The 14,442-nt window shown below is 51.7% G+C and overlaps 1 protein-coding gene across 1 annotated transcript in view; it reads right to left on the bottom strand.

Moving 5' to 3' along the window:
• The window catches only part of LOC121289626 (coxsackievirus and adenovirus receptor homolog), an 823,703-nt gene that overhangs the window by 651,953 nt on the left and 157,308 nt on the right, over positions 1-14,442 (bottom strand). The window contains exon 4 of the mRNA XM_041209257.1: positions 5,960-6,118. Within this exon, the coding sequence (XP_041065191.1) occupies positions 5,960-6,118 (159 nt within the window). The remainder of the gene's footprint in view (positions 1-5,959; positions 6,119-14,442) is intronic.

Raw genomic sequence — 14,442 nt, 5'->3', positions numbered from 1 at the left:
GGTGAGGGTGAGGGTGGGTGAGGGGGAGGGTGAGCGGGAGAGTGAGGTGGTGGGTCAGGGGCTGGATGAGGGGGTCGGTGAGGGGCAGGAGCGGAGGGTGCAGAAGTCGGTGAGGGGCAGGAGAGTAGGGTGAGAGGGTCGGTGAGTGAATGTTTGTGGATGTGGTGCCGATCAAGCAAGGGCTGCTTTGTCCTGGACGGTGTCGATCTTCTCGAGTGTTGTGGGAGTCGCCCTCACCCAGGCAAGTGGGGAGTATCCCATCACACTCCTGACTTGTGCCTTGTAGGTGGTGGACAGGCTTTTGGGGGAGTCAGGAGGTGAGTTACTGTCCGCAGGATTCCCAGCCTCGACCTGCTCTTGTCGCCACAGTATTTATATGGCTGGTTCAGTTCAGTTTCTGGTCAATGTTAACCCCCAGGATGTTGAGAGTGGGGGATTCAGTGATGTTAATGCCATTGAACATAAAGGGGCCGTGGTTGGATTCTCTCTTCTTGGAGATGGTCGTTGCCTGGCATTTATGTGGCATGAATGTTACTTGTCACTTGTCAGTCCAAGCCTGGATATTGTCCAGGTCTTGCTGCATTTGGACATGGACTGCTTCAGTATCTGAGGAATTGTGAATGGTGCTGAACATTGTGCAATCATCAGTGAACATCCCCACTTCTGACCTTGTGATGGAAGGAAGGTCATTGATGAAGCAGCTGAAGCTGATTGGGCCGAGGACACTACCGTGAGGAACTCCTACAGTGATGTCCTGGAGTTGAGATGATGACCTCCAATAACCATCTTCCTTTGTGCTAGGTATGACTCCAACAGCGGAGAGTTTTCCTCCTGATTCCCATTGACTCCAGTTTTGCTAGGGCTCCTTGATGCCACACTCAGTCAAATGCTGCCTTGATGTCAAGGGCAGTCACTCTCACCTCACCTCGGGAGTTCAGTTCTATTGTCCATGTTTGAGCCAAGGCTGTAATGAGGTCAGGAGTGTCCCTGATGGAACCCAAACTGAGCATCAGTGAGCAAGTTATTACTAGGCAAGTGCTGCTTGATAGCATTGTTGATGACCCCTTCCATTACTTTACTGATGATGGAGAGTAGACTGATGGGGCGGTAATTGGCCGGGTTGGATTTGTCCTGCTTTTTGTGGACAGGCCACAACTGGGCAATTTTCCACATAGCAGGGTAGATGCCAGTGTTGTAGCTGTACTGGACTGAACTCCATCTGCCATTTCTCCGCCCAAGTCTCGTTCTCTCTCTCTCTCTCTCTCTCTCTCTCTGTGTCACTCTGTCCCTCACTCTTTCTGACAATGTCTCTCCGTCTCTTTTTCTCTCTCTGCCCGTCCCTCTCTGAGGATATCTCTCTCTCTCTGAAGGCAGCAGTTCATGTAGACAAGGTTGTAAAGAAGGCATATGGAATGCTCTCCTTCATTGGCAGAGGTATAGAATATAAAAGTAAGGATATAATGTTGGAATTGTATAAAACACTGGTGAGGCCACAACTGGAGTATTGTGTGCAGTTCTTGTCACCACATTACAAGAAGGACGTAATAGCTCTGGAGAGAGTGCAGAGGAGGTTTACAAGAATGTTGCCAGGGTTAGAAATGTGTAGCTACAAGGAGAGATTGGGTAGGTTGGGGTTATTTACCTTAGAACAAAGAAGGCTGAGAGGTGACTTGATTGAGGTGTACAAAATTGAGGAGAATAGATAGAGTGGACCAGATAAAATTGTTTCCCTTGGTGGAGAATTCTAGAACCAGGGGCGTAGATTCAAGATAAGTGGCAGAAGGTGTAGGGAGGACATGAGGAAGAACTTTTTTACACAGAGGGTAGTGGGTGTCTGGAATTTGCTGCCCAAGTTGGTAGTAGAGGCAGAAACTCTAAACTCTTTTAAAAAGTACTTGGATCTGTACCTAAAGTGCTGTAAACTGCAGGGCTATGGGCCGGGTGCAGGAAGGTGGGATTAGAAAGGACACCTGGGTGTCCTCGGGCTGGCATGGACAAGATGGGCCAAATGGCCTCCTTCTGTGCTGTAACTTTTCTATGGTTCTATGGTATCTCTCTCCGTCCTTCCCTCTCTCTCTCTGTGTCTCACTCTCCATCTCTCTCTCTCTCTGTCACCCTGTCCCTCGCTCTTTCTGACAATGTCTCTCTTTCTCTCTCTGCCCCTCTCCCTCAGAGGATGTCCCTTTCTCTGTCTTTCTTTCTCTGTCTGTCTCTCTCATTCTCTCTTCCTCTCTCTCTGTTCTCACTCTCCTTCTCTCTCTCTCTCTCTGTCACTCTGTCCCTCGCTCTTTCTGACAATATCTCTCCCTGTCTCTCTTTCTCTCTCTGCCTCTTTCCCTGAGGCTGTCTCTTTCTGTCTGGCTGTCTGTCTGTCTCCCTCTCTCACTCTCTCTCTCTCTCTCTCTCTGTCTCTCTCTCTCTTTCTTTCTCTGTCACTCTGTCCCTCGCTCCTTCTGACAATGCTCTCCCTTTCTCTCTTCCTCTGTCTGCCCTTCACCCTCTCTGAGGATGTCTCTCTTTCCCTGTGTGTCTCTCTCTCTGAGGATGTCTTTCTCTCTCTCTGTCTTGCTCTCTCTCTGTCTCACTCTCTGTCCCTGTCTCTGTCTTTCTCTCTCTCTCTCTCTCACTCTCCATCCCCCTCTCTCTCTCTCAATCTTGCTCTCTCTCTCTCTCTCTCTGTCTCATTTGCCGTCTCTCTCTCTCTCACTCTTGCTCTCTCTCTCTCTCTGTCTCATTTGCCGTCTCTCTCTCTCTCACTCTCTCTCTGTCTCTGTCTTTCTGTCTCTCTCTCTCTTCCTGTCTCACTCTCTCCCTCTCTCTCCATCTGTCTCTCTTTTTCTGTCTCTCTCTCTCTCTGTCACTCTGTCCCTCACTCTTTCTGACAATGTCTCTCCCTGTCTCTCTTCCCATCTCTGCTCCTTGCTCTCTGAGGATGTCTCTCTCTCTCTCTCTGTCTGTCTGTCTCTCTCTCACTCTCTCTCACTGTCACTCTGTCCCTCGCTCTTTCTGACAATGTCTCTCTCTGTCTCTTTTTCTCTCTCTGCCCCTCCCTCTCTGAGGATGTCTCTCTCTCTCTCTGTCTGTCTCTCTATCTGTCACTCTGTCCCTCGCTCTTTCTGACAATGTCTCTGTCTCTTTTTCTCTCTCTGCCCCTCCCTCTCTGAGGATGTCTCTCTCTCTCTGTCCCTCTCCCTCTGTCTCACACTCTCTCTCTCTGTCTCTGTCTCTCTTTCCCTCTCTCTCTCTCACTCTGTCCCTCATTCTTTCTGACAATGTCTCTCCCTGTCTCTTTTTCTCTCTCTGCCCCTGTCTTTGAGGATGTCTCTCTCTCTGTCTCTCTCTGTCTGTCTCTCTCTGTCTGTCTCTCTCTGTCTGTCTCTCTGTCTGTCTCTCTGTCTGTCTCTCTGTCTGTCTCTCTGTCTGTCTCTCTGTCTGTCTCTCTGTCTGTCTCTCTGTCTGTCTCTCTCTGTCTGTCTCTCTCTGTCTCTCTCTCTCTCTGTCTCTCTCTGTCTCTCTCTCTCTCTGTCTCTCTCTCTCTGTCTCTTTCATGCTCTTTTGCTCTCTCACTGTCCTTCTCATTGTGATATCTTTTAGGAGGGGCCATTGTGTTCAACCTTGTGGTGATATGGAGTCCAGTGGTGTATCATTAAGGAGAAGGTCTTGAACCTTGTGTGTTTAAACATCAACATTCACTGGTAGCCTTTAACTATTTCCAGACCCCAGGTGCTGCTCACCATACACTCGGCTGCTTCTAGAGTGTTCTTATTTCACTAGGGCTGCTCTCTCTGAGCCTATTACCATGGGGCTAAAATTAAAATTTAATCTGTAATTAAAATTAAGATTTAATGAATGATCACTAGATTAAAATAAACTACAGAGCCAAACTAACACTTAACAGTAATGAGTGTCAATTATGTACTTGGTTGTGGAATTTCAGCAGGAAATAAATCACTCGAATCATATTGACGACAGAGGTCAGTCGATTTTAAGGGCTTGTCGGAATTAAGCGATGGTACAGGAAAGTGGAGATCAGATAGCACATCAGCATGGTCCTGTTGAATGGGCTAAAAGAGAGCCAACTGACCCACTCATGCCCCTATTTCTTAAGCACGAACACTGTGTGTGACCCAAGTGCTGAATCAATAACTACCACAAATAGATGCCTGCCCTAATATATTTTACATTATGTTTATATAAAGCACTGTCCTGTACTTTGAACAATGCTGGAGGAGATTTGCCAGTAAATAGTGAAATGTGCATCAATCCCAAAAAGCTAACATACAAGTTCAGCAGAGAATAGGGGAGGGAAATGGAATATAAAAGCGAAAAACTGTGGATGCTGGAAATCCAAAACAAAAACAAAAATAAAAATACCTGGAAAAACTCAGCAGGTCTGACAGCATCTGTGGAGAGGGGCACAGTTAACATTTCGAGTCCGTATGACTCTTCAACAGAACTAAGGAATAATAGAGAGGTGGAATATCCGGGGAAATGGAGTGTTGGCCTTTATGTCAAAGGGAATGGAATATAAAAATAGGGAAGTCTTGCTAAAACTACACAAGGCATGAGTTAGACCACAGAGATAAAAACAAAAAACAAAAAAACTGCGGATGCCGGAAATCCAAAACAAAAACAAAAACAGAATTACCTGGAAAAACTCAGCAGGTCTGGCAGCATCGGCGGAGAAGAAAAGAGTTGACGTTTTGAGTTAGACCACACCTAGAATACTGAGACAGTTTTGGTCCCCTTATCTAAGAAAAGATATATTGGCATTGGAGGCAGTCCAGAGAAGGTTCACTAGGTTGATCTCGGGTATGGAGGGATTTCCTTATGAGGAGAGGTTGAGTAGATTGGGCCTGTGCTCATTGGAGTTTAGAAGAATGAGAGGCGACCTTATTGAAACATATAAGATTCTTAGGGGGCTTGACAGGGTAGATGCTGAGAGGTTGTTTCCCCTTGTGGGAGAGTCTAGGACCAGAGGGCGTAATCTTATTGTAAGGGGTCGCCCATTTAAGACAGAGGTGAGGAGGAATTTCTTCTCTCAGTGAACTTGTGGAGTTTTTTACCACAGAGGGCTATAGAGACTGGGCCGTTAAATATTTTCAAGGCTGAGATAGACAGATTTTTAATCAGTAAGGGAATCAAGGTTATGGGGAAAAGGCAGGAAAGTGGAGTTGAGGATTATCAGATCAGCCATGATCTCATTGAATGGCAGAGCAGACTCAATGGGCTGAATGGCCTACTTCTGCTCCTAGGCCTTATGGTCTTATGGACTCTATACATCACACCAAGGGTGATCCGATTCTCCAGCTGCACATTATGCCATGTTCTGCTGAGTACCTTTACATTACAATGACATGTAGGAACATACAACACCTCTCTTCTGTCTCGATCTCTCTCTCTATCTCTCTCCCCTCTCTGTCTCTAATAGCTTTCCTCTCCCTCTCTCCCTCTCTCTCTCTCTGCCTCCCTCTCTTTCTCTCCCCCCTCTCTGTCTTTCTCTCTCTCTCTCCCTCTCTCTCCCCTTCTCTCCCCCTCTCTCCCCCCTTCTCTCTGTCTCCCTCTCTCTTTCTCTCCCCCTCTCTCTGTCTTTCTCTCTCTCTCCCTCTCTCTCTGTTTCCCTCTCTCTCCCCCTTCTCTCCCCCTTCTCTCCCCCTTCTCTCCCCCTTCTCTCCCCCTCTCTCTCCCCCTCTCTCTCCCCTTCTCTCTGTCTCCCTCTCTCTTTCTCTCCCCCTCCCTCTGTCTCTCTCTCTCTCTTTCTCTCTCTGTCTCTGTCTCTCTCTGTCTCCGTCTCTCCCTATTTATCTCACTCACTCTCTCTCTGTCTGCCTCTCTCTGTCTCCCTCTCTCTCTCTTTCTCCCTCTCTCTCTCTCTCTCTCAGTGTCTCCCTCTCTCTGTCTTTCTCCCTCTCTTTCCCCCATTCAGTTACTCTGTAGTTCCCCCCGGGTATCCATGTACCTGCTATCGAATGTGCTGGCAGCTCCTGAGAGTTGCTGCTGATTCTATCCCAGGAGTAGGTGAGAGGTGGGGATCCAGAGTGACTGACACAGTGAAGTCTAACATCCTGACCCCGGTCTCCGGAACGATCCATCCAGCACTCAGGATCCTGAGGCCGTCCTGAACAGGGAGAGGCAGAGGGTGAGAGAGAACACGTCAGAAAACCTTCATCAACAGGTCACAGTGAGAGAGACACAGAGACACCTCCACCCTCACCCAAGACCCCTCACCATGACCCTAAGCCTGACCCATGACGCCTGCACCCCAACATGACCTCTGACTGTCACCCAAACCCTGACCCCTGCCCCTCACAGTGACCTCCCACCATCACTCCAACACTGACCCCTGACCCCTCACCCTGAACTACCACCGTCACCCTAATACTGACCCCTGACCCTTAGCACGAACTCTCACCATCACCTTAGCTCTGATCCGTCACGCTGAACTCCCACTGTCACCCTAACACTGACCCCTGACCCCTCACCGCGAACTTTAACTGTCACCCTAACACTGACCTCTCATCCTGAACTCCCACTGTCACCCTAACACTGAACTCTGACTCCTCACCGCGAACTCTCACTGTCACCTTAACCCTGACCCCGATCCCTCACCCTGAACACTCACCGTCACCCTAACCCTGACCCCTAACCCTTCACACTCAACTCACATGGTTACCCTAACCCCTTACCCCTCACTGTGAACTCCTACATTCACCCTAACCCCTGACCCCTCACTGTGAACTCCCACATTCACCCTAACCCTGACCCCTAACCGTGAACTCCCACATTCACCATAACCCTGACCCCTCGCTGTGAACTCCCACATTCACCCTAACCCTGACCCCTCACCGTGAACTCCCACACTCACCCTAAACCTGATCCCTCACTGTGAACTCCCACATTCACCCTAACCCTGACCACCAACCACTCACCATGAACTCCCACATTCACCCTAACCCTGACCCCTCACTGTGAACTCCCACATTCACCCTAACCCTGAACCCTCACCGTGAACTCCCACATTCACCCTAACCCTGACCCCTCACCGTGAACTCCCACATTCACCATAACCCTGACCCCTCACCGTGAACTCCCACATTCACCCTAACCCCTGACCCCTCACTATGAACTCCCACATTCACCCTAACCCCTGACCCCTCACCGTGAACTCCCACATTCATCCTAACCCCTGACCCCTCACCGTGAACTCCCACATTCACCCTAACCCTGACTCCTCACCGTGAATTCGCACATTCACCCTAACCCTGACCCTTCACCGTGAACTCGCAGATTTACAATAACCTTGACCCCGACCCTTCCCCGTGAACTCCCACATTCATCCTAACCCCTGACCCCTCACTGTGAACTCCCACATTCACCCTAACCCTGACCCCTCACCGTGAACTCCCACATTCACCCTAACCCTGACCACTCACCATGAACTCCCACATTCACCCTAACCCTGACCCCTCACCGTGAACTCCCACATTCACACTAACCCTGACCCTTCACCGTGAACTTTCACATTCACCCTAACCCTGACCCCTCACCGTGAACGCCACATTCACCCAAGCGCTGACCCCTCACCGTGAACTCCCACGTTCACCCTAACCCTGACCCCTCACCGTGAACTCTCACATTCACCCTAATCCTGACCCCTCACTGTGAACTCCCACATTCACCCTAATGCCTGACCATGAATTCCCACATTCACCCTAACCCTGACCCCTGAGCCTTCCCCGTGAACTCCCACATTCATCCTTACCCCTGACCCCTGACTGAACTCCCACCTTCACCCTAACCACTGACCATGAATTCCCACATTCACCCTAACCCCTGACCCCTGACCACTCACCATGAACTCCCACATTCACCCTAACCCTGACCCCTCACCGTGAACTCCCACATTCACCCTAACCCTGACCCCTCACTGTGAACTTTCACATTCGCCCTAACCCTGACCCCTCACCGTGAACGCCACATTCACCCAAGCACTGACCCCTCACCGTGAACTCCCACGTTCACCCTAACCCTGACCCCTCACCGTGAACTCCCACATTCACACTAACCCTGACCCCTCACCGTGAACTCCACATTCACCCAACCACTGACCCCTCACCGTGAACTCCCACGTTCACCCTAACCCTGACCCCTCACCGTGAACTCCCACATTCACCCTAATCCTGACCCCTCACTGTGAACTCCCACATTCACCCTAACCCTTACCCCTCACTGTGACCTCCCACATTCACCCTAACCCTTCAACCTTAACTCAGATGGTTACCCTAACCCCTGACCGCTCACCATGAACTCCCACATTCACCCTAACCCCTGACCCCACACCGTGAACTCCCACATTCATCCTAACCCCTGACCCCTCACTGTGAACTCCCACATTCACCCTAACCCTGACCCATGACCCCTCAGTGTGAACTCCCACATTCACCCTAACCCTGACCCCTCACCGTGAACTCCCACATGCACCCTAACCCTGACCCCTAACCGTGAATTCACGCATTCACCCTAACCCTGACCCTTCACCGTGAACTCGCAGATTTACAATAACCCTGACCCCTGACCCTTCCCCGTGAACTCCCACTTTCATCCTAACCCCTGACCCCTGACCCCTGACTGTGAACTCCCACATTCACCCTAACCCCTGACCACTCACTATGAACTCCCACATTCACCCTAACCCTGACCCCTCACCGTGAACTCCCACATTCACCCTAACCCTGACCCCTCACCATGAACTCCCACATTCAACCTAACGCTGACCCCTCAGCGCGACCTCCCACATTCACCGTGAACTCCCACATTCACCCTAACCCTGACCACCTACCACTCACCTTGAACTCCCACATTCACCCTAACCCTGACCACCAACCACTCACCATGAACTCACACATTCACCCTAACCCTGAACCCTCACCGGGAACTCCCACATTCAACCTAACCCTGTCCCCTCACCGTGAACTCCCACATTCGCCCTAACCCTGACCCCTCACCGTGAACTCCACATTCACCCAAGCACTGACCCCTCACCGTGAACTCCCACATTCATCCTAACCCCTGACCCCTCACTGTGAACTCCCACATTCACCCTAACCCTGACCCCTAACCCTTCACCCTCAACTCACATGGTTACCCTAAACCCTGACCTCTCAATGTGAACTCCCACATTCACCCTAACCCTGACCCATGACACCTCAGTGTGAACTCCCACATTCACCCTAACACTGACCCCTCACCGTGAACTCCCACATTCACCCTAACCCTGACCCCTCACCGTGAACTCCCACATTCACCCTAACCCTGACCCCTCACCGTGAATTCGCACATTCACCCTAACCCTGACCCTTCACCGTGAACTCGCAGATTTACAATAACTCTGACCCTGACCCTTCCCCGTGAACTCCCACATTCATCCTAACCCCTGACCCCTGACCCCTGACTGTGAACTCCCACATTCACCCTAACACCTGACCACTCACTATGAACTCCCACATTCACCCTAACCCTGACCCCTCACCGTGAACTCACACATTCAGCCTAACCCTGACCCCTCACCGTGAACTTTCACATTCACCCTAACCCTGACCCCTAACCTTGAATTCCCATGTTCACCCTAACCCTGACCGCTCAACATGAACTCCCACATTCACCTTTACCCTGACCCCTCACCCCTGACCATGAATTCCCACGTTCACCCTAACCCCTGACCCCTGACCACTCATCATGAACTCCCACATTCATCCTAACCCTGACCCCTCACCGTGAACTCCCACATTCATCCTAACCCTGACCCCTAACTGTGAACTCCCACATTCACCCTAACCCTGACCCCTAACCGTGAACTCGCACATTCACACTAAACTCTGACCCCTCACCGTGAACTCGCACATTCACCATAACCCTGACCCCTAATCACTCACCATGAACTCCCACATTTACCCTAACCCTGACCCCTCACCGTGAACTTTCACATTCACCCTAACCCCTCACCGTGAACTCCCACATTCACCCTAACCCTGACCCCTCACCGTGAACTCCCACATTCACCCTAACACCTGACCACTCACTATGAACTCCCACATTCACCCTAACCCTGACCCCTCAACGTGAACTCCCACATTCACCCTAACCCTGACCCCTCACCGTGAACCTTCACATTCACCCAAGCACTGACCCCTCACCGTGAACTCCCACATTCACCCTAACCCTGACCCCTAACCTTGATCTCCCATGTTCACCCTAACCCTGACCGCTCAACATGAATTCCCACATTCACCTTTACCCTGACCCCTAACCACTCACCGTGAACTCGCACATTCACCCTAACCCTGACCCCTAACCCCTGACCATGAATTCCCACGTTCACCCTAACCCCTGACCCCTGACCACTCACCATGAACTCCCACATTCATCCTAACCCTGACCCCTCACAGTGAACTCCCACATTCATCCTAACCCTGACCCCTAACCGTGAACTCCCACATTCTCCCTAACCCTGACCCCAACCATGAACTCGCACATTCACACTAACCCCTGACCCCTGACCGTGAACTCGCACATTCACCATAACCCTGACCCCTAATCACTCACCATGAACTCCCACATTTACCCTAACCCTGACCCCTGACCCTTCCCCGTGAAATCCCACATTCATCCTAACCGCTGACCCCTGACTGTGAACTCCCACATTCACCCTAATGCCTGACCATGAATTCCCACATTCACCTTAACCCTGACCCCTGACCCTTCCCCGTGAACTCCCACATTCACCCTAACCCTGACCCCTCACTATGAACTCCCACATTCAGCCTAACCCCTGACCCTTCCCGGTAAACTCCCACATTCATCCTAACCCCTGACCCCTGCCTGTGAACTCCCACATTCACCCCAACCCCTGGCCACTCAATATGAACTCCACATTCACCCTAACCCTGACCCCTCACAGTGAACTCCCACATTTACCCTAACCCTGACCCCTCACCGTGATCTTTCACATTCACCCTAACCCTGACCCCTCACCGTGAACTCCCACATTCACCCTAACCCTGGCCCTTCACCGTGAACTCGCAGATTTACAATAACCTTGACCCCGACCCTTCCCCGTGAACTCCCACATTCATCCTAACCCCTGACCCCTGACTGTGAACTCCCACATTCACCCTAACACCTGACCACTCACTATGAACTCCCACATTCACCCTAACCCTGACCCCTCACCGTGAACTCCCACATTCACCCTTACCCTGACCCCTCACCATGAACTTTCACATTCACCCAAGCACTTACCCCTCACCGTGAACTCCCACATTCACCCTAACCCTGACCCCTAACCTTGAACTCCCATGTTCACCCTAACCCTGACCGCTCAACATGAATTCCCACATTCACCTTTACCCTGACCCCTAACCACTCACCGTGAACTCGCACATTCACCCTAACCCTGACCCCTAACCCCTGACCATGAATTCCCACGTTCACCCTAACCCCGACACCTGACCACTCACCATGAACTCCCACATTCATCCTAACCCTGACCCCTCACAGTGAACTCCCACATTCATCCTAACCCTGACCCCTAACCGTGAACTCCCACATTCTCCCTAACTCTGACCCCAACCATGAACTCGCACATTCACACTAACCCCTGACCCCTCACCGTGAACTCGCACATTCACCATAACCATGACCCCTAATCACTCACCATGAACTCCCACATTTACCCTAACCCTGACCCCTGAGCCTTCCCCGTGAACTCCCACATTCATCCTAACCGGTGACCCCTGACTGTGAACTCCCACATTCACCCTAATGCCTGACCATGAATTCCCACATTCACCTTAACCCTGACCCCTGACCCTTCCCCGTGAAATCCCACATTCATCCTTACCCCTGACCCCTGACTGAACTCCCAGATTCACCCTAACCACTGACCATGAATTCCCACATTCACCCTAACCCCTGACCACTCACCATGAACTCCCACATTCACCCTAACCCCTGACCCCTCACTGTGAACTCCCACATTCACCCTAACCCTGACCCCTCACCATGAACTCCCACATTCACCCTAACCCTGACCACTCACCATGAACTCCCACATTCACCCTAACCCTGACCCCTCACCGTGAACTCCCACATTCACACTAACCCTGACCCTTCACCGTGAACTTTCACATTCACCCTAACCCTGACCCCTCACCGTGAACGCCACATTCACCCAAGCGCTGACCCCTCACCGTGAACTCCCACGTTCACCCTAACCCTGACCCCTCACCGTGAACTCTCACATTCACCCTAATCCTGACCCCTCACAGTGAACTCCCGCATTCACCCTAATGCCTGACCATGAATTCCCACATTCACCCTAACCCTGACCCCGAGCCTTCCCCGTGAACTCCCACATTCATCCTTACCCCGACCCCTGACTGAACTCCCACCTTCACCCTAACCACTGACCATGAATTCCCACATTCACCCTAACCCCTGACCCCCTGACCACTCACCATGAACTCCCACATTCACCCTAACCCTGACCCCTCACCGTGAACTCCCACATTCACCCTAACCCTGACCCCTCACTGTGAACTTTCACATTCGCCCTAACCCTGACCCCTCACCGTGAACGCCACATTCACCCAAGCACTGACCCCTCACCGTGAACTCCCACGTTCACCCTAACCCTGACCCCTCACCGTGAACTCCCACATTCACACTAACCCTGACCCCTCACCGTGAACTCCACATTCACCCAAGCACTGACCCCTCACCGTGAACTCCCACGTTCACCCTAACCCTGACCCCGCACCGTGAACTCCCACATTCACCCTAATCCTGACCCCTCACTGTGAACTCCCACATTCATCCTAACCCCTGACCCCTGACTGTGAACTCCCACATTCACCCTAACACTGACCCCTAACCCTTCACCCTCAACTCACATGGTTACCCTAAACCCTGACCTCTCAATGTGAACTCCACATTCACCCTAACCCTGACCCCTCACAGTGAACTCCCACATTCACCCTAACCCTGACCCCTCACCGTGAACTTTCACATTCACCCTAACCCTGACCCCTCACCGTGAACTCCCACATTCACCCTAACCCTGACCCTTCACCGTGAACTCGCAGATTTACAAAAACCTTGACCCCGACCCTTCCCCGTGAACTCCCACATTCATCCTAACCCCTGACCCCTGACTGTGAACTCCCACATTCACCCTAACACCTGACCACTCACTATGAACTCCCACATTCACCCTAACCCTGACCCCTCACCGTGAACTTTCACATTCACCCTAACCCTGACCCTTCACCGTGAACTCCCACATTCACCCTAACCCTGACCCCTCACCGTGAACTCCCACATTCACCCTAACACCTGACCACTCACTATGAACTCCCACATTCACCCTAACCCTGACCCCTCACCGTGAACTCCCACATTCACCCTAACCCTGACCCCTCACCGTGAACCTTCACATTCACCCAAGCACTGACCCCTCACCGTGAACTCCCACATTCACCCTAACCCTGACCCCTAACCTTGATCTCCCATGTTCACCCTAACCCTGACCGCTCAACATGAATTCCCACATTCACCTTTACCCTGACCCCTAACCACTCACCGTGAACTCGCACATTCACCCTAACCCTGACCCCTAACCCCTGACCATGAATTCCCACGTTCACCCTAACCCCTGACCCCTGACCACTCACCATGAACTCCCACATTCATCCTAACCCTGACCCCTCACCGTGAACGCCCACATTCTCCCTAACCCTGACCCCAACCGTGAACTCACACATTCACCATAACCCTGACCCCTAATCACTCACCATGAACTCCCACATTTACCCTAACCCTGACCCCTGACCCTTCCCCGTGAAATCCCACATTCATCCTAACCGCTGACCCCTGACTGTGAACTCCCACATTCACCCTAATGCCTGACCATGAATTCCCACATTCACCTTAACCCTGACCCCTGACCCTTCCCCGTGAACTCCCACATTCACCCTAACCCTGACCCCTCACTATGAACTCCCACATTCACCCTAACCCCTGACCCTTCCCGGTAAACTCCCACATTCATCCTAACCCCTGACCCCTGACTGTGAACTCCCACATTCACCCCAACCCCTGGCCATGAATTCCCACATTCACCCTAACCCTGACCCCTGACCCTTCCCCATGAACTCCCACATTCATCCTTACCCCTGACCCCTGAATGAACTCCCATATTCACCCTAACCACTGACAATGAATTCCCACATTCACCCTAACCCCTGACCCCTGACCACTCACCATGGACTCCCACATTCACCCTAACCCTGACCCCTCACCGTGAACTCCCACATTCACCCTAACCCTGACCCCTCACCGTGAACTTTCACATTCACCCTAACCCTGACCCCTAACCATGAACTC

The sequence above is a fragment of the Carcharodon carcharias genome, chromosome 17 (genome assembly GCF_017639515.1).
Source record: "Carcharodon carcharias isolate sCarCar2 chromosome 17, sCarCar2.pri, whole genome shotgun sequence".
In the NCBI taxonomy this organism is placed as follows: domain Eukaryota; kingdom Metazoa; phylum Chordata; class Chondrichthyes; order Lamniformes; family Lamnidae; genus Carcharodon; species Carcharodon carcharias.
Note: the sequence above shows the minus strand (reverse complement) of the source record. Positions and strands in the feature narration are given on the sequence as shown.